Source organism: Podarcis gaigeae, assembly GCF_964106915.1.
Source record: "Podarcis gaigeae genome assembly, chromosome: 12".
Taxonomy (NCBI): domain Eukaryota; kingdom Metazoa; phylum Chordata; class Lepidosauria; order Squamata; family Lacertidae; genus Podarcis; species Podarcis gaigeae.
This window is the reverse complement of record NC_139688.1, coordinates 46117788-46138624: the sequence shown is the minus strand read 5'-3', so window position 1 is coordinate 46138624 and position 20837 is coordinate 46117788. Positions and strand designations below refer to the sequence as shown.

General features: G+C 44.2%; 2 protein-coding genes across 6 annotated transcripts in view; one reads left to right on the top strand and one right to left on the bottom strand.

Annotated features, from left to right (window-relative positions):
• CAPN7 (calpain 7) overlaps positions 1–17804 on the top strand; it is a 41883-nt gene extending 24079 nt beyond the window's left edge. The window contains exons 12-23 of the mRNA XM_083705774.1: positions 1244–1364; positions 1628–1772; positions 4971–5070; positions 6908–7043; positions 8969–9044; positions 10762–10907; positions 12210–12272; positions 13394–13524; positions 14331–14414; positions 14509–16231; positions 16582–16696; positions 17288–17804. Of these exons, the coding sequence (XP_083561900.1) occupies positions 1244–1364; positions 1628–1772; positions 4971–5070; positions 6908–7043; positions 8969–9044; positions 10762–10907; positions 12210–12272; positions 13394–13524; positions 14331–14414; positions 14509–14653 (1147 nt within the window). The 3' untranslated portion in view covers positions 14654–16231; positions 16582–16696; positions 17288–17804. The remainder of the gene's footprint in view (positions 1–1243; positions 1365–1627; positions 1773–4970; positions 5071–6907; positions 7044–8968; positions 9045–10761; positions 10908–12209; positions 12273–13393; positions 13525–14330; positions 14415–14508; positions 16232–16581; positions 16697–17287) is intronic.
• The window catches only part of SH3BP5 (SH3 domain binding protein 5), a 56425-nt gene continuing 53390 nt past the window's right edge, over positions 17803–20837 (bottom strand). For 4 of the 5 annotated variants that reach the window (XM_083706020.1, XM_083706021.1, XM_083706022.1 and 1 more), the window contains one exon: positions 17803–19436. In XM_083706020.1, coding sequence (XP_083562146.1) covers positions 19261–19436 — 176 coding nt within the window. In that variant the 3' untranslated portion in view covers positions 17803–19260. Of the gene's footprint in view, positions 19727–20837 lie in introns of all 5 variants that reach the window. The other variant, XR_014556836.1, reaches the window with a different exon arrangement.

The window sequence follows — 20837 nt, the reverse complement described above, 5'->3', positions numbered from 1 at the left end:
ATCCGATTTAAATTTTTAAAAATCTGGTATTATTATTATTATTATTATTATTATTATTATTATTATTATTATTTTAAAATCTCATCAGCTCCAACCATGGTGGAAGATAATGGGAGTTGGTTTCCACCAGCTACGGGAAGAGAGGAGGGGAGTTATTTTAGTTCTAGCTACAACTTAAAATGAGGCTGCATTTTAAATTGCATTTTAACCTGTGTTTTAAATTGTTCTTTTTCTTTTTTCTTATTATGTTTTTACTGAAATTTTATTGGTGTTAGCCACCCTGAGCCCGGCTCTGGCCAGGGAGGGCGGGGAATAAATAAAATTATTAATAATAATAATAATAATAATAATAATAATAATAACTCCTGAAATAGTTCTTCAAGATTTCTTATCTGTCTTCCACCCCTGTGCCGCAACCTTTGAGAGGCATCAATTTATGCCACCGCTTCGTTAAGGTTTCCATCTGCCTTTCTTTTCTCTTCTTCAAAAGGATCTTGTTGTTGTTTAGTCGTTTAGTCATGTCTGACTCTTCGTGACCCCATGGACCAGAGCACGCCAGGCACTCCTGTCTTCCACTGCCTTCCACAGTTTGGTCAAACTCATGCTGGTAGCTTTGAGGACACTATCCAACCATCTCGTCCTCTGTCGTCCCCTTCTCCTTGGGCCCTCCATCTTTCCCAACATCAGGGTCTTTTCCAGGGAGTCTTCTCTTCTCATGAGGTGGCCAAAGTATTGGAGTCTCAGCTTCAGGATCTGTCCTTCCAGTCAGCACTCAGGGCTGATTTCCTTAAGAATGGATACATTTGATCTTCTTGCAGTCCGTGGGACTCTCAAGAGTCTCCTCCAGCACCATCATTCAAAAGCATCAATTCTTCGGCAATCAGCCTTCTTTATGGTCCAGCTCTCACTTCCATACATCACCACTGTGAAAACCATAGCTTTAACTATACGGACCTTTGTTGGCAAGCCGATGTCTCTGCTTTTTAAGATGTCTCTGCTGTCTAGGTTTGTCATAGCTTTCCTCCCAAGGAGCAGGCGTCTTTTAACTTCGTGACTGCTGTCTCCATCTGCAGTGATCATGGAGCCCAAGAAAATAAAATCTCTCACTGCCTCCATTTCTTCCCCTTCTATGTTCCTATCTATTTCAAATGGATAAGGATAGACTAATAAGAAGTATCAGTGGTTCTTTTACTCCATCTGTAAGCAAACTCTGAAAGTAAACTTTCTTCTTCTTTGTGGCCAGATTTCGCAAAGGGGACGTGCTCATTACAACGGCGACGGGAGTGATGACCGAGGAGGAAGGAGAAAGGTGGGGTTTAGTACCAACCCACGCCTACGCTGTTTTGGATATCAGAGAATACAAGGTACCCGTGGGAATAAATGCACCAGAGCTTTTGGCAATACCTTCTTTAAATTGGCAGGTTTTCATATTTTAAAAATCTTGCATCCTCTTGTGCTGCTTAAAAACTAAAGAATAGGAAACCATGGAACATCTTTTCCAAATCTGCTTTATCCAGATTGTTTTAAGACTTTCAGCTCATTTGATTTCCTGTATTGATTGGGGGTTCAGGGTGGGACAACCTAATGGAAAATGCCAGATGTTCTTTATTTTATTTTCTTCGTTTAGGGGCTTCGATTCCTCCAGCTGAAAAATCCCTGGAGCCACCTCCGCTGGAAGGGAAGATACAGTGAAAAAGATATGAAGAACTGGACCCCGGAACTTCAGAAATACTTGAATTTTGATCCCAGAACGGCCCAGAAAATAGACAACGGTAAAGGAGCGAAACACTTGGAGGTTTGAGCAAGCAAGATTTTAAATGGCTCATTTGCCCCAGAATCTTCCCAGTGGCACAGGACTGGGGCTTGGGGGAATAGGGGGGTGGCCTGATTTTCACAGCTCCTAGAAGGACCAGGTCCAAGGTCAAAGACCTTGACAGGATCTTTTAGCTTTTACACTCGTACCTTGAAAGTCGAACGCTTTGCCAGTTTTGACTCCTGCAGGTCGCAAATCCAGAAGTGAGTGTTTTGGTTTGCGAACTATTTTTGGAAGTCGAACGTCCAATGGGGCTTCTGTGGCTTCCGATTTTTGAAAAAAGATTAGAGGAAGGGATCTAATCCTTGTCTTCCCTGCCATGGTCTCCCCGCCATTTCTTGTCTGGCCAGTTTCGCCCATCTCTCTGGCTCCCCTCACTTGCCCTTGACTGAGTTGCCAAGGTCGGCAGAGGAGCTTCTTGCACACACGCTGCTTCTGCCACCCTGAAGCCATCTAGCTGTTTCCTAGCACCCGAAGCCACCATCATTCTGGGGCAGCTTGTGACTTCACAATCGGCTGTGTGCACATCTGCAGCTTGGCTGCAAAGGGAGAGAGGTCTGCTGTGGGCCTTTCTGGAAGCTCAGGGTTAGGATGAGCAAAGAAAGAGGAAGATAATAAACCACAAGATTATTAAAGTGGGGAGAGAGAGAGAGAGAGAGAGGAAGGAAGCAGCAGCAGCAACAACAACAACAAAAGCCTGGCTTTGCTTGCTCCCATTTTCTTATCAGAGGTTTGATATGTAGAAATTGCTTGGGTCCTTTTAGAGTCTGGACTTGGAGGTCTTTCAGCCTGTGGTGTTTGGTGGTCAGCCGTTCTGCTGAGTAGGTCCCTTGATCTCTGCCTCCAAGTCCTGCCCTGATGGTGAGGCTGCCCCAAACGGCCCAGTATAACGGAAGGAACATCTCCACTCTCATCGTTCTGCCTGGACACTGAGCTCCAGCACTAAGGGCCTTTTGGCAGTTCCCTCACTGGGAGAAGTGAGGTTACAGGGAACCAGGAAGAGGGCCTTCTCAGTAGTGGCACCCACCCTGTGGAACGCCCTCCCATCAGATGTCAAAGAGAAAAACAACTTTTTGACTTTTAGAAGACATCTGAAGGCAGCCCTCTTTGGGGAAGTTTTTAATCTCTGATATTTTATGACTTTATAATTGATGCTGTTAAGGTGCTACACTCAATATGCCAGCAAGTTTGGAAAACTCAGCAGTGGCCAGAGGATTGGAGAAGATCAGTCTACATCCCAGTCCCAAAAAAGGGCAGTGCCAAAGAATGCTCCAACTACCGCACAATTGCACTCATTTCACACGCTAGCAAGGTTATGCTTAAAATTCTACAAGGCTGGCTTAAGCAGTATGTGGACCAAGAACTCCCAGAAGTGCAAGCTGGATTTCGAAGGGGCAGAGAAACCAGAGACCAAATTGCAAACATGCGCTGGATTATGGAGAAAGCTAGAGAGTTCCAGAAAGACATCTACTTCTGCTTCATTGACTATGCAAAAGCCTTTGACTGTGTCGACCACGGCAAACTATGGCAAGTTCTTAAAGAAATGGGAGTGCCAGATCACCTCATCTGTCTCCTGAGAAATCTCTATGTGGGACAAGAAGCTACAGTTAGAACTGGATATGGAACAACTGATTGGTTCAAAATTGGGAAAGGAGTACGGCAAGGCTGTATATTGTCTCCCTGCTTATTTAACTTATATGCAGAATTCATCATGCGAAAGGCTGGGCTGGATGAATCCCAAACCGGAATTAAGATTGCCAGAAGAAATATCAACAACCTCAGATATGCAGATGACACAATCTTGATGGCAGAAAGTGAGGAGGAATTAAAGAACCTTTTAATGAGGGTGAAAGAGGAGAGCGCAAAATATGGTCTGAAGCTCAGCATCAAAAAAAAGAAGATCATGGCCACTGGTCCCATCACTTCCTTGCAAATAGAAGGGGAAGAAATGGAGGCAGTGAGAGATTTTACCTTCCTGGGCTCCATGATCACTGCACAAAATTAAAAGACTCCTGCTCCTTGGGAGAAAGGCGATGGCAAACCTAGACAGTATCTTAAAAAGCAGAGACATCACCTTGCCAACAAAGGTCCGTATAGTTAAAGCCATGGTTTTCCCAGTAGTGATGTATGGAAGTGAGAGCTGGACCATAAAGAAGGCTGATTGCCGAAGAATTGATGCTTTTGAATTATGGTGCTGGAGGAAACTCTTGAGAGTCCCATGGACTGCAAGAAGATCAAATCTCTCCATTCTGAAGGAAATCAGCCCTGAGTGCTCACTGGAAGGACAGATCCTGAAGCTGAGGCTCCAGTACTTTGGCCACCTCATGAGAAGAGAAGACTCCCTGGAAAAGACCCTGATGCTGGGAAAGATGGAGGGCACAAGGAGAAGGGGACGACAGAGGACGAGATGGTTGGACAGTGTTCTTGAAGCTACAAACATGAGTCTGACCGGACTGCAGGAGGCAGTGGAAGACAGGAGTGCCTGGCATGCTCTGGTCCATGGGGTCACGAAGAGTCAGACACGACTAAACGACTAAACAACAACAACAACAAACAAATAATAATAATAATAATAATAATAATAATAATAATAATAATAATATATGGGAGCCACACAGAGTGGCTGAGGAAACCCAGCCAGATGGGCGGGGTATTAATCATAATAATAATAATAATTTCCTACAGTCATACCTTGGTTTTCAAACAGCTTAGTTCTCGAACGTTTTGGCTCCTGAACGCCACAAACCTGGAAATGAGTGTTCTGGATTGCGAACTATTTTTGGAAGTCGAACGTCTGACAGGCCTTCTGTGGCTTCCAGTTGGCTGCAAGAGGTTCCAAGGTCAGCCCAGTTCCACAGCTGGCAATCAATCCTATTCAGTAACCACATAAGACCGGTCCTGAAAGACCTGCCCTGGCTCCCAGTACATTTCTGAGCATAATTTGAAGTGTTGGTGCTGACCGTTAAAGCCCCGAGCAGCCCATCAGAAGCCGCACTTTGGTTTCCGAATGTTTTGGAAGTCGAACGGACTTCCAGAACGGATTCCGTTCGACTTCCAAGTTACGGCTGTATTTTCATTGACTTCTATCATTATGTTAAATGGCTTTTGGGGGAAAATATAGCATGTTTTTTGACCTAGATCTTTTCCTTTCTTTTAGGGATTTTCTGGATTGCCTGGGAAGATCTGTGCAAGTATTACGATGTTATATACTTGAGCTGGAACCCGAGTCTTTTTAAAGAATCAACATGCATTCACAGGTTTGTCCAACGGAAAAGGTTGCAAGTTGCAAGTTTACTTCTTTACAGCTGTCCTGGACTAATCCCAGCCCCCAACTTCCATTGTGAGGGAAGGTATGGTATTTGAGGCTTTCTAATTTAGAAAAGACTGTAAGGGGGACGTGGTGAAGATGCATAAAATTATGCCCTGGTATGGATGCAGGTGGCGCTATGGTCTAAACCACAGAGCCTAGGGCTTGCCAATCAGAAGGTCGGTGGTTCAAATCCCCGCCACGGGGTGAGCTCCCGTTGCTCGGTCCCTGCTCCTGCCCACCTAGCAGTTTGAAAGCACATCAAAGTGCAAGTAGATAAGTAGGTACCACTCCAGCGGGAAGGTAAACGGTGTTTCCGTGCGCTGCTCTAGTTCGCCAGAAGCGGCTTAGTCACATGACCTGGAAGCTGTACGCCGGCTCCCTTGGCCAATAAAGCGAGATGAGTGCCCCAACCCCAGAATCATCCTTGACTGGACCTAACGGTCAGGCGTCCCTATACCTTTATCTTTATGGAAAAAGTAGACAGGAGAATAACTACTTCATGAAACTAGAATCCAGGGCCATCCAAGTAAGCTGCAAGATAGGAGAACCCAGAAGAAAGCATTTCCATATAAAATTATTTTTTATTATGGAGGTACAACTTGGGCATTGTTTGGGAGCGTTCGGCATGCAGAATTGGAATATTCTGGCACGTCACGCCGCATTTCCACTTGAGCATTCGTAAGTTTCAAAATTGCACTTAAACAGCTGTTTGCTTTGTTCCTTGGAAGAATCACGCCAAATAATATTTCGTACTTCCTGTTGAGATCACTTCTAGCATAAAAGGAGTCATAGCCAAAATATATCCTCTTAAAGGGTAATCAAATTTTGTATGTATGAATTGCAATTCCTATAAACGAAACAGTGACCTGTGTGAGAGAGGAAGTTTGTGTTTATCTCTTATGTTTTGGGTTTGTTTGTTTTTTGCTGTTTGATGCTCAAGTTATTTTATACACACACACACACATATAATTTTCTGTTTTACAATTTAGAATATTCATTTAAAGGTAAAGGTAAAGGGACCCCTGACTATTAGGTCCAGTTGTGGCCGACTCTGGGGTTGCAGCGCTCATCTCGCTTTATTGGCCGAGGGAGCCGGCGTACAGCTTCCGGGTCATGTGGCCAGCATGACCAAGCCGCTTCTGGCGAACCAGAGCAGTGCACGGAAACACCGTTTACCTTCCTGTCGGAGCGGTACCTATTTATCGACTTACACGTTGATGTGCTTTCGAACTGCTAGGTTGGTAGGAGCAGGGACCGAGCAACGGGAGCTCACTAAATGAAGAATATTCATTTAGACAGCCTTAAAATATCAATTACTTCCCTTCTTCTCTTTCCATGGTTAATTTTGTATAACATAAATCACTGCATTATTACTTCCATCAAAACTTATTTACATTGTTGAATTTATCTTAATGCTGCCAACATTTTCAAGCGTACACAATTTTCCCTCGTATATTCAGTAAATGTATTCCAGTCTTCTTTGAATGTATGTTCTTCTTCTCTTATTCTATATGTTAAATCTGCAAGCTAAGCATATTCCATCAGTTTAAGTTGCCATTCTTCTTTGGTTGGGACCTCGCTCATTTTCCATTTTTAAGCTAACAAAACACGGGCTGCAGTAGTGACATACATCAATAACCTTTTTTGACACCTGGGAATTTCCATCTGGATTATCCCCAAGAAAAAGGACTCTGGTTTTTTGGGGGGGAAAGGTGCTTTTAAAACTTTTTTTCCCAATTCATTATAAATTATTTATAATAAAATATTTTCTGTTTCTTTTTTAGTACCTGGGATGCAAAGCAGGGCCCTGTGAAAGATGCATACAGCCTAGCTAACAACCCACAGTACAAACTGGAGGTTCAGTGCCCACAAGGTGGGGCTGCAGTTTGGATCCTGCTCAGCAGACACATTACGGACAAGGTACCCTTGGCATGGGGACGCAGGTGGCGCTGGGGTCTAAATCACAGAGCCTAGAGCTTGCTGATCAGAAGGTCTGTGGTTCGAATCCCCACGACGGGGTGAGCTCGGTCCCTGCTCCTGCCCACCTAGCAATTCAAAAGCATACCAGTGCAAGTAGATAAATAAGTACCGCTCTGGCGGGAAGGTAAACAGCGTTTCCATGCACTGCTCTGGTTCTCCAGAAGCAGCTTAGTCATGCTGGCCACATGACCCGGAAGCTGTACGCCGCCTCCCTCGGCCAATAAAGCGAGATGAGCGCCGCAACCCCAGAGTCAGCCACGACTGGACTTAATGGTCAGGGGTACCTTTACCATTGGCATGAATGTTTGAACCCTGGTATGAATGAGGGACTGGGCCCTGAAATCCCGACACTTGTCTCAGTATTTGAGGTAGCAAGAGGAGGATAAAAGCCACCCGTTATTTCAAATAAAATGCAAACCCACATGAGTGTGATTCCCTTATCGGGCCAAGCAGAATGTTACAAAACAGCGTACGAGTTTTCAGGTCTCCCAGAATTCTTTCATCACAGCAGATGTCAAAAACACAAGGCGGGGGAAATTGGAAATCTGCTGTTTTGTAACATTTTGACTGGCCCTATTTGGATTTGTTGTTGTCGGCCGACACAATTACCTTTTTAACTTTTGTCAAGCATATTTCATAGAACCTTTCTTGCAAGCCACTTAGAGGTTTTGGTTCAATTACCACATTTATCCGTGTATAAGACTAGGCTTTTCCCCTTAAAAATAATGTCAAAAATTAGGGGGCATCTTATACACGGATACATCTGCCCCCCCCCCCATTTTCTTAAATCTGACTCCCCCAAAATAAGGGGCATCTTATAGACTGAAAAATACAGTAAGCGGTATATGATTGTACCTTGGTTTTTGAACGCCTTGGTACGTGTATGTTTTGCCTCGCGAACGGCAAAAACGTTGCAAACGTTTTCCAGAAGCCAAACATCCAATACGACTTCTGCTTGAGTGCAGGAAGCTCCTGCAGCCAATCGGAAGCCGCGCCTTGATTTTCAAACTGTTTTGGGAGTCAAATGGACTCCAGGAATGGATTAAGTTCAAGAACCAAGGTACCACTGTATAGATTTTGTAAGAGATAGGCCACGTTTGCGTTAACTAGAGCAGTGTGCTCAGCACCAGATCTCACAACCAAACTGCTGGCACATGTAGAGATGCATCTGTACCTCCAAAACTGTGTACTAGAGTGCATTGTTAGTGTGCTAAAGTTTTTGCAGCGGGAAATGCAACTAAAGGACTCCTGTGAGTCTTTCTCCCGCGCAAGAGCTGCCACCTGTGTCTCTGTGTGACCCACTGCCATAAACCTCCCCCGTTCCAGTCAGCCTCTACCAGATTCGGGGGTCAGTTCCTTTTGGAGCTGGCCATTTTTACCCTTGCATTCTCTTAAACCCTGTTATGTGCAAGTGTGAATTGTGCTGCTCAGAAACTGAAGGTCTGTTGAGTCACGTCAGAATGAGCGAGAGAGGGAGCCTCCCCGGTCAGAGGCAGTCTACCTGAGGGAAGGGGGGCAGTTGGTTGGTTGGTTGGTTGGTTGGTTTTAATCTCATTCTCATTGTGTATTTTGTTTTTATGCTGTGAACCAGCCTGAGATCTGCCAGGTGAAGGGTGGTATAGAAATGTAATAAACAGAAACAGAATGTAGGTGGGTGGGTGGGTGACTAAGGCTAACCAATGAAAATAACAGATGAATAATAAGAATAATACATAAACAATGACCTAGTGATCGATGGGGTTAATATTGGGTTATTTTATTTGATTTTATATATTCTGATCTTTTTTGGGAACCGCCCTGAGACCTCCGGGTATAGGGCAGTATATAAATTCAATTAATAATAATTTTGGTCTTTGCTTTCGCAGGATGACTTTGCTCACAACCGGGAGTTCATCACAATGGTGGTATACAAAACAGATGGGAAAAAAGTTTACTATCCTGGTAGGTGTGTTAATAACCCTCCTTTTCCAGCTCCACCCTACAACCTATGAATACAAAGCTTCCAAAATAATATTAAAAGATTTCCTTTGTCAAGGAGGACATATGATTGAGAAGCTCATTGCCGAAGCAGAGTGTATGTAACCCTTTCTCAGATGTTTATTGACCGAATTCTGTGGGTGTCTCATTTGACAGCCTGAGCGACTCTGCAACTGACCACTAAATTAGGTCTTGTTGATGTCCAGCTATGCCTTTTCTTGTTTCTGACATCTGTTACTTTGCCATTAGCATCCTCTAGAAATGCTAAATTCTACCTCAAGAATCTCCATGTTCTCCAAGGATGGGGAACCTGAGGCCCTCCAGATGGGACGCGGGTGGCGCTGTGGGTTAAACCACAGAGCCTAGAACTTGCCGATCAGAAGGTTGGCAGTTCGAATCCCCGCAATGGGGTGAGCTCCCGTTGCTCTGTCCCTGCTCCTGCCAACCTAGCAGTTCGAAAGCACGTCAAAGTGCAAGTAGGTAAATAGGTACCACTCTGGCGGGAAAGTAAACAGCATTTCCGTGCGCTGCTCTGGTTCACCAGAAGCGGCTTAGTCATGCTGGCCACATGTACGCCGGCTCCCTCAGCCAGTAAAGCGAGATGAGTGCCGCAACCCCAGAGTCGGCCACGACTGGACCTAATGGTCAGGGGTCCCTTTACCTTTACCTTTACCTTTACCTAAAGAATCTCCATCTTCTCCAAGGATGGAGAACCTGAGGCCCTCCAGATCTTTTATTTTTACTTCATCTTACATCCCCCCATGATGACCGAAGATGATGGGAGTCCATTCAGCCCGGACACTGAGGTCCAGCTCCAAGGGCCTTCTGGCGGTTCCCTCCCTTGCAAGAAGTGAGGTTGCAGGGAACCAGGCAGAGGGCCTTCTCGGTGATTACACCCACCCTGTGGATTACACCCACCCTCCCATCAGATGTCAAGGAAATAAACAACTATCTAATTTTTAGAAGACATCTGAAGGCAGCCCTGTTTAGGGAATTTTTATATATTTTATGTTTTTATTATTCTGTTGCGAGCTGCCCAGAGTGGCTGGGGAAACCCAGCCAGATGGGTGGGTTATAAATAAATATATATTTTTAAAAACATCTAGAGAGCCAAAAAATTCCCATCCCTTTCGAAAATGCATATATCAAACCTAAATCTATAAACCTCTTTCTTTCTTTTTTATGGGTGGCTTATACAATTTTTATAATTTATAGTTATAATAATAATAATAATAATAATAATAATAATAATAATAATAATAATAATAATGTATTCTTTTTCCATATTGAAAGTTACATTTGTTACTCAACAGTTATATTCCAATTTAACAAAACTAGTGACTTCCCGCTTACCCAATATCAATGCTTATAACCCAAATTACAATTGCATTTTAAGGTTCCGTCTTACCAAAGTTCATCCTCTCCAACATGTTTCTTAATCTATTTCTTACACTTCAAACCCTGCTGTGGTCTCCGCATATGGGAAATAACTTTTGAAATAGACTAGAAAGGTCTTCTTGAAAGGATTCTAAATTTGTGTCTCTTATCAGTGCCGTCACTTTTGCCGTCTCGGCATATTCCAAGACCAGCCATTCTTCCTTTCAGGGTTTCTTCTCCTTCCATTTCTGTGCATGGAGAATCCTCGCCACTGTTGTCACATGCATAAATCTTTCCTTTTCAGCCGACCCTCCTCCGTATATCGATGGGATTCGAATCAACAGCCCCCACTATCTCACCAAGATCAAGCTGACTTCTCCGGGAACCCATACGTTTACTCTGGTGGTTTCTCAGTACGAAAAGCAGAACACGATTCACTACACGCTCAGGGTATGTGTTTATAGGCAGCCTTGCGAAAGAAGTATTTTAAGATGCTGGTCATCCCCACCATCAGCTCTTTTCAGAGTCGGGCAGGGCAGCGGGAGTCGGCTCCGAGGCAATTCTTTCTACAGGGGAGCAGGCAAGTGGTTATTTTTAGCCCGGCTTACGGGTAGAGCGGTTTTTGTTTCATTCAAAATTGCGAGAACGCGACAAATATGTTAACCTGCTTTAATGAAAAGGCATCTCATTCCTTTTAATAATGGGGTCCTTTTAATGATGGTCATTGGCGGAGGCATGGAGGAAATCTCATTGCTGTGATGACAGCTGCCAAATACAGTGGTACCTCAGGTTACATACGCTTCAGGTTACAGACTCCGCTAACCCAGAAATAGTGCTTCAGGTGGAGAACAGAAATCGTGCTCCGGTGGCTCAGCAGCAGCAGGAGGCCCCATTAGCTAAAGTGGTGCTTCGGGTTAAGAACAGTTTCAGGTTAAGTACGGACCTCTGGAACGAATTAAGTACTTAACCCGAGGTACCACTGTACAGTCATACCTTGGAAGTTGAATGCCTTGCAGATCAAATGTTTTGGCTCCCTCGCATACTGGACACGTTGTATAATTACATTTCTCTTACAAGGGCTCACATTAGGGCTGGGCGATATCTGGTTTCCAACATCAAGATATATCACCAGCTAAACATCGTGATATATCACAATGTCTGAAATAAGGATGGAGCTATGTAGAGGCATTGGCTGGCTTCACAGTTGTTCCTGCATCTTGATTTTTGCCGGCAGCTGCTCTGGTGATTCACTGCCCCCTGCAAGAGGCGGGGGAGAGCTGAGCCAGCAAAGTTAACAGGAGCTGCAGGAATCAAGAGAAGCATTGGCTGGCTTCATGGTTTCTCCCACATTGTGATTTTTGCATAACACACACACCATGATTTGTGACATCTCAGCAGGTCAAAAATGATAAAACTGGTATCACAATATGGGATTCAAACCAGTTTTGGACGATATATCACCCAGCCCTACTTCACACCTTGCAAAAATCTGCATTTACGTGTGTGGGTTTTTCTGTAAGAGAAAACAAACCACTTAGGTTCTGCTAAGAACGTAAGGAGACATCGCTGGATCATCCCAATGGCTCATCTTGTTCTCACAGTGACCAACCAGATTCCTGTGGGAAACCAGAACAGGAGCCCAAGAGCATCTTGGCCTTGTGCGTTTCCCTAGCCGTTGTCCGCTGCTTCTTTTTAATTTCACAGCGTGTGGATCGTTCTGTGTGAATCTTTTCCATTTCTTTGTCAACTCAGGTGTATTCAGTGTGCAAGTTTAACTTCTGCAAGATCCCGACACCGTATACCATATCCAAACGGGTAAGAAAGAATTGCAATCTCTATGGTCATCTGTTGGGTAGATCGAAATAAGATCTACAGGTTCCTCGCTATATCCTTGCTGGGTTTAACCCTTGGCTGTGTGACAGAAAAACCAAAATTGTGCTAAACGCTCATTGTAGTGAGCCTATTTAGTGATGTATTTACTTACTGTATTTTTCGCTCCATAAGGCGCACCGGACCATAAGGCACACCTAGTTTTTAGAGGGGGAAATCAAGAAAAAAAATATTATGTCCGCTTCTCCCAGAGCTTCTCAGGGTTGCCGGGGGAAGCCCAGCCCCCCCCCACCCCCAAAGAGCAAAGAAGCCAAGACAGCGAGCAGGATCCATCCCGCTTGCTGTCTTGGCTTCCTCTTTAGCCGTGCACAACCTCTCTGGCCGGGAGAGGCTGCGTGCAGCTATGGTAATTCCCCCACCTCCCACAAAAGCCCACAGGAGCCATGCATCCTTTAAGGAGCATGCGGCTCCTGCGGGCTTTTCTACGAGGAGAGAGAAGGGACTTTTCCCCTCCTGGGGAAAAGCCCGCAAGAGCCATGCGAAGCTTGTGTGTGGCTCTTGGGGGGTTTTCCTGCCTGCCTTCCCCCCTGCATTCGCTCCATAAGACGCACACACATTTCCCCTTACCTTTTAGGAGGGAAATAGTGCGTCTTATGGAGCGAAAAATACGGCAAATGCAGCTATAACCAAACCAACTCAAATGGCTATATGGCATAAGCCTTTTGAAACATATTAAATGTGCTTCCTGCCACCAAAATCTATTGATCCTGGGCAGCCCCCATCTTAAAAGAATATAAGCAGTTGGCAAGAAATGTGTGCCTAAAAGGAACTTGACACTTCAGTCTGAATCCTGCAACAAAGGAAGACTTTTGTAGGAACATTTTCTCATTTTCCATAAAAGGACATAGCAATTAAGTCAAGGAGCCGATGTAAAACCTTTGCCTTGTTCCAGTGTAAGCTTGAGCGACTTTGAGATTGAAGTTCCAGTAAAGCGTTGGAAGTCAACCAGAAGGGAAGTTAAATGGGAACTAGGATTAATTAATCATTTGTTTTTGTTCTCAATAGTATGTGCTGCTTAAGAACCTCTTGAACTTTCTTTTGCTTAGGTAAATGGGCAGTGGAAAGGCCAAAGCGCTGGCGGGTGTGGGAATTTCAGAGAAACCGCCAAGAACAATCCTATTTACCAGTTCCAGTTGGACAAGGCCGGCCCCCTCCTCATTGAGCTACGAGGACCAAGGTTTGTGCATGTTTGGAGGAGTGGAGCCGCAAAGTTAGCGCGGTGCAACGCAAACATGGTTTGTTGGCCAAACTCAATCATTTGTCCAGAGTTATAAACTCCATTTGTTTTTGTTCCTTTATGGGGAATCTAACTAGTAAATTGCTGCTATAATAATAATAATAATAATAATAATAATAATAATAATAATATGTATACCACCCTTCATCCAAAGATCTTAGGGTGGTTCACAGCATGAAAATACAGAGTAAAACGAGAGTACATAATCAAAACAAAACAATAACCCCCCTCCCGGACACACGTTTCAGAAAATTCCTTCTTTAATTACTTGTTCTAAGGATGCTGAGTTATGTGCTTAGTTCCAAATCCTATACAGTGGTACCTCGGGTTACATACGCTTCAGGTTACATACGCTTCAGGTTACAGACTCTGCTAACCCAGAAATAGTACCTCGGGTTAAGTACTTTGCTTCAGGATGGGAACAGAAATTGTGTGGCAGTGGGAGGCCCCATTAGCTAAAGTGGTGCTTCAGGTTAAGAACAGTTTCAGGTTAAAAACAGACCTCTGGAACAAATTAAGTACTTAACCCAAGGTACCACTGTAAATACCCTTGCCCGGTGCTTTTTTTCTCCCCTAAAAAAATGTTTAGTGGTACTTTCATTTTGACTCAAGAAAATGGACAAAAGTACATAGATCCACAAAAGGTTTAGGGGTATGCGTACCCCCCCTCCCGAAAAAAAGCACTGCCCTTGCCAAAGACCCCTGTGTCTAAAAGGCAATCACAACCTCCGATCTGGTTTTTGCAGGCAGTACAGTGTTGGCTTTGAAGTGGTGACAGTCTCTGCAGTGGGAGAGCAAGGCTTTCAGAAGAAAAACAGCGGCGATTACAGGTAACGCCTTCTCTGGCGATACATCTTTCTGGATTTGCATCGTGCTAGATCTCGTCCTAAGTTTGCCCCTTTTTTTCTCTTTTCTCCCTCCAAGGTGTGGGTTTTGCTACTTGGAACTCGAATGTGTCCCTGCTGGCATTTACAATATTATCCCAAGCACTTTCCTCCCTCAGCAGGAAGGACCTTTCTTTTTGGACTTTAATAGCGTTACCCCTCTTAAGACATCGCAGCTGCAATGAAGTCACCCATCTCTATGATTGAGACTCTTTAAACGCTGGAGGGCAATCGAAAGAACCTACCTAAGGGGAGAAAAATGTTTACATGGGCTGTGCAAAACAAATCTGGACTTTCTCAAAGGGAATTGCACCCTAAAGTTGGAGCGGGTAACCAATGCTGTGGATTGATTTCGAACACCTGCAAGTTTCTACCACGTATGCACTTTTATAAGGTCAGATGTTCGTTGTCCATAGGGATCTCTTAAAGCAGAGCGGAAACCAGGTCTCCTCTCTTAGCCTAGAAGTGGCCAGCTGGAGGGCAGGCCAAGGGAATTGCTTGTTTGTCTAAAATGTCCTTGCTTTTTGCATGGCTTGGCTTCTGAGAATATTTTCATCACGTTTGGGCTTTAAAATGTCATGTCTCCCACCAACTCCCCTCATTACAGCTTTGGTTTTTCCAAATACACCGATGAACAAGCTCAGGTCGTATCTGTCTTGAATCAGATGGCTGTACATGTTGAAATACTTCCTTGGCATTTTGCTGCAAGGGTGAGAACCTGTGGCCCTCCAGATGTTTTGGAACTAATAATGATAATATAATAATAATATATTATTATTATTATTTATTATTATTATCCTGCCATGAGGACTGGGAGAAACCCCTGCCTGAAATAGCTGTTGGTAGAGCTAACCCTCGCTTTAGCTCAGGGTGGATAAAAATCAATTATTTTATTTTTTTTAATCAGACTTTTAAAATAAAATGCTTTTGGAGGAAAAATATTTCTAAAGATAGTTTTCTATTTAAGTTACATTATAGTCCAAAGGCTATTCATCAGGAAATAAGGATTTAAGTTTTTCATGTGTGTTAAACTCAGTCTAAGGTGTTTTTTTTTTAGAAAAAAGTTGTTTAACCACATCAGTTAACAAATATGGATACATATGCTACAATGTTATTGTTTTAGTTAAATAAATTAAGGAAATGATTATTTTTCTACTTCCAATAAAGTACAGCAGAAAAGTTGTCCAAATATAAACAATTCATAATTACCTGTCTTTGTATTTCTAATAGTCTAACCAAATCAGTATAATTTTTTATATAACTGTAAAAACTACTCTGAAAATTTTTTATTTCAAAAATGAAACCTTCAGCTGGTTGTAAATATTAAGATTATACCAGCAAGAATGAGTCTTTCTGTAAAAAAATGATTTAAATCAGGTCTTACTGATTAGTGATTTAAATCGTGATTTAAATCAAATTGATTTAAATCAGATCCACCCTGCTTTAGCTGATTTCCCCCTTAAATGTAGGGCTTTGGAGATGTGCCTATTTCTCTTTAAAGCAGGGTTGGGAACTGTGCTTCTCTATGGTGCTGAGCGCCCAGCGCCCATCAGCCCTAGTCACCCATGTCTGGGGCGGTGGGTGTTGTGGTCCCACCACCCATCTGCAGGGCTGCAGGTTCTCCATCCTATCTACAAAGCAGAGGACGAGGCTATCTTTTGTTATCGGTAAGTTCAATTTGTGAAAGACACTTGGTATTCCCAATGGAGAAATAGCAGCTTCAGGCCAAAGGGAGAAGGGGCTGGAGCAAGCCTTGTTTAAAGGTAAAGGGACCCCTGACCATTAGGTCCAGTCGCGGATGACTCTGGGGTTGCGGCGCTCATCTCGCTTTATTGGCCGAGGGAGCCGGCGTACAGCTTCCGGGTCATGTGGCCAGCATGACTAAGCCACTTCTGGCGAACCAGAGCAGCGCATGGAAACGCTGTTTGCCTTCCCACCAGAGTGGTACCTATTTATCTACTTGCACTAGCATGCTTTCAGACTGCTAGGTTGGCAGGAGCAGGGACCGAGCAACGGGAGCTCACCCCGTCGCGGGGATTCAAACCGCTGACCTCCTGATCAGCAAGTCATAGGCTCTGTGGTTTAGACCACAGCGCCACCCGCGTCCCCACAGCGCCACCCCAATTTGCAACTTACAAATCCATTTCCCTTGTCTGTTTTCTGCCAAATCTGCCTGATTTTTTTTTAGTTTTGCTTTTCTCAAGAAAACGAATGCCCAAATACGCAAGGCAGCTCCTTCCCCGTTATCAAGCGACTCAACAGGATGACGTTGCTTGTGCTATTATTTCAACTGGTAGCTCCCTTTGAAAAGGAAATCAAAATCGGGTGCCTTGTAATTGCTGTTCTGTGAGCGACCAGCTTGGCTAGGGGGGATTGAAACACGCTGTGCACTTATCAGTAACTCTGCTTAACCGCTTTGCAAGGCAATTAGTAAGATGAAAGTTACAGATGTAGCCCTGACTGCAAACATGTCAGTAATAAAAAGACAGAAGGCAACAGATTTAATTGACTCTTTAGAGGACTACATGCAATAATATTCTATGTAAGTACCAAAAAATGGATTCTATATGGAGTGTGTTGTGTGTACATATGATGGGGATTTATATGCACAGGGACTTAACAAGAATTCATCCTTTGTTTATGGCAATGCATGATTTTTTTTGTACATGTACTGCTATTAAGCCAGGTATTTCCCATCTTACATTTGTGCCTCTGGTTTTTCCTCCCCAAGTGCAGAACCTGACATTGGTCCCTGTTGAAATTCATTTTGTTAGCTTGGGCCCAGTTCTCCAACCCGTTTAAGGTCATTTTGAATTCAGATTTTGTCTTCTACATCATTAGCTACCCTTTCCAGTTTGGTGTTCTCTGTGAATTTGAGGAGTGTCCCCTCCATTCCTTCATCCAAGTCATTTTTTAGATGTTGAACAATGACGGGCCCAGGACAGAATCCTACAGCATCGCACTTGTCACTTTTTTCCATTGACAGCATTTGTGTGATGAAGCATTTGTGGCTGAGCTTGTTTTTTATTTCCTCCCTCCTAACCGCTTTTCCTTTTGTGTCATGTCTCTTTAACATAGTGAGCCTGAGGCCAGGGAACTGTCTGGGATATATATTTATTTTTAAATGGCTGAAATGCTTTTTAATCCTGCAACTTGGGTGCTCAAGGGAAGAGTCTACGGTGCACACAATAATATTAAATCCAGAGCTTTTGGTGGTTTTCTTTTTACTATTTATCACTGTGCCACAAATGGGACGAACAATTGTACCCCTTCGCTCTGACTTCCAAGCTTGAATCTTGCCGTGCATCAGAGAGAAAAAGAAAACACACACGACAACTGTTTAGTTTTCGCTTTATTATTGACCGTTCCATTTGGCACTCGCAGAGTTCATTTCCTCAGTCGAAACATAAGCCAAACGCACAAATGGAAGTTGTCTGTATATTGAGGGGAACAAATTTGTAAAGGCTTCCCTAAAAGAATTTTAAGCACTTTCAACAGAACCATACTGCACACGAAAATAAAACTGAAGAGTGAAAGGAACATTCACTGTAGTGCAAAGGGTATATATATACTGTACATTTGTTTTCAGAATAGCTACACGAAACTGTAGTTGGGGACAAAAAAACCACAACAGAACTAAGCTAAGGAACAGAAAATCTGAGGACTGGGCAGCCAAGGAAACAAGTAAGTTTTATTAGCAATGGCATATGTCAGTTTCAGAAATGCTAACTACCAAAACAAAAGTCCTATGATTTTAACTACCTCTTATTAGCATAACTACCCAACATCTCTACTGCGTAACAGCTGTCGCTGAACATGCTTTGACACCCTTCCCAATCTTACTCGACTTCTTTTCCCTCGAGGGATGCTAAATTTATAAGTCCTTTAATTACTCTACAAACCCTATAACATGACAACCTACAGCGATATTTAGAAGTACTCACTCACCCCCTTAAACCCCTAACTGGCAAATAGACCATCTGTTCATACAGGACAACTCCCGCTTCCAGCTTGGTAGGCCCAAGGTGTAAAAATAATATTTTCCTGCTCCTACCTAGCAACGGACACCAGCCATACCAGAGAAAGTCGTCTGTAACAGCTCCGATGTACATTTCATTTTTCTTACTGGATCCGTAATAATTGGGACATCCTCTCCGGAAAATGGTACACTAAGAAAGGGCCTGTGCATCGATATTAACATATTTATGTTACCCTTGAGGTATACTTTTTAATCGTATATGAGGTCTAGAGACTCAGGGAAGGTTTCTAGACTCGGGTCACATGCAACAGTATCCTTTTATAATCCAAAATATAAATATAGATGTTTAAAGTAGAAGGCTAGGCCGCTGGTCTAAACAGCAGCTCGGCTCAAAAAACGGGCATTGCCTACAAAATGGACATTGGCTGCTCCTCCTAAAAGTTTGGTTCGGTCTTCCGTTTCCCGACTGGCACAGAACTCCATACGCGGAACGCAACTAGTTATTGCTTCTGCCCAAACTGCTACCAGAGTGTCTTGCAAAGGCGGCGAAGTCTGACAAGCACAGCGGATGTTTGTGACCGGTTTCCGTCACGGCGAAAGATTTTGCTTGCATTTCTAAAATAAAAATGCCGAAACGCAGACCTCAGCCCTCAACGGCGATGGAACTCTCAGTGCAGTTTCCTAAAGAGTAAATGCTTAAAAGATTTGGCATGTATTAAATAGTTATTGGCACAAGGTTCTTCTGGCAGGCAGAAGAGAAGTTTGTATAAATTAATCGATAGCTTCCTCCTTCGCTCCGAGGGGACGTCAACCTCAGCCGATCTGTACTACTTTTCTGTCTGCGCAGATCCCATCTTTGACTTTCAGGCATTGGAGGGACAGCTGCTTCATCCGGTTGTCCAACGTAGGGCCACTGGAAGAGGAGTGGCTGTTCCGGTTCTTGTTTGCTTTGTCAAGCGCCTTGTTCTCTGCCCCTTCTGCTCTGTCCCCTGCGAAGACGAGATGGAAAGGTTCAGCAGCGTGAATCATGGAACGAGGTGGGTTTTACAGAACCTAGGAAGCTGCCTTGTATCGAGTCAGACCATTGGTCCAGCTGGCTCAGTACTGTCTATGCTGATTGGCCATGGGTCTTCCACCCCTACCTCGAGATGTTGGGGAATAAGGGTTGTACCCACCTACATTATACTCATGAGTCGATCCACTTAAATTAATGGTCTTCATTTAGTCATCTCCATTAATTTGAGTGGGTCTGCTCAAAGGATAGGGGACGCAGGTGGCGCTGTGTGTGTTAAGCCACAGAGCCTAGGACTTGCCGATCAGAAGGTTGGCGGTTCGAATCCCCGCAATGGGGCGAGCTCCCGTTGCTCAGTCCCTGCTCCTGCCCACCTAGCAATTTGAAAGCACATCAAAGTGCAAGTAGATAAATAGGTACCGCTCCAGTGGGAAGGTAAACAGCGTTTTCGTGCGCTGCTCTGTTTCGCCAGAAGCGGCTTAGTCATGCTGTACGCTGGCTCCCTCGGCCAATAAAGCGAGACGAGTGCCCCAACCCCAGAGTCGGCCACGACTGGACCTAATGGTCAGGGTTCCCTTTACCTTATTAAAACATAATGCTGTTAACCTTTTAGCTGAAGATTCTCTGAAAGCAACAGCATGGTCTCTATACACACAGCTACACAGCTGTAAGATTGAGTCGTAATACCCACAGTCTCCTACATCTCTCGCACTATTCTCCCCTAGGACTGGTAGCACACATTTTGTTTTCTGTTTTTAAAAAAACACATTGGTATTCCTTTCCATTTCTTCAAGCAACAATAAACCTGTCAACCACCACATCCCTTGAGCTTTATTTACAGCTGTTAGCTTGTATCTTTGCTGCCAATTTTTGGTGACTTACCGTATTTTCCGCCCTATAGGACGCACTTTCCCCCCTCCAAAAATGAAGAGGAAATGTGTGTGCGTCCTATGGGGCGAATGCAGGCTTTCGCTGAAGCCTGGAGAGCGAGAGGGGTCGGTGCGCACTGACCCCTCTCGCTCTCCAGGCTTCAGGAAACTATCCACAAGCCTTGGGAGCTTGCGGAGAGCTGCCTGCATCCCGAAGCCTGGGGTGCGCTGAGCAGTTGCACCCCGGGCTTCGGGTAGCTCTGCGCAAGCCGCGGGAGCCTTTCCATGGCTTGCGGAGAGCAGCCTGTTCTGGGGGCTGGGGCGGGGGAAGCCCCAGCCCCACGCCTGGGGGGAAATATTTTTTTTTCTTTATTTCCCCCCAAAAAAAACTAGGTGCGCCCTATGGGGCGAAAAATACGGTATTTTAAGATACAAGCACTATCGTCTTTGGGTGAAAAATGCTCTACGCTCATCAGAAACCCCTCGCTGTGCAAGACTGGTCTGACACC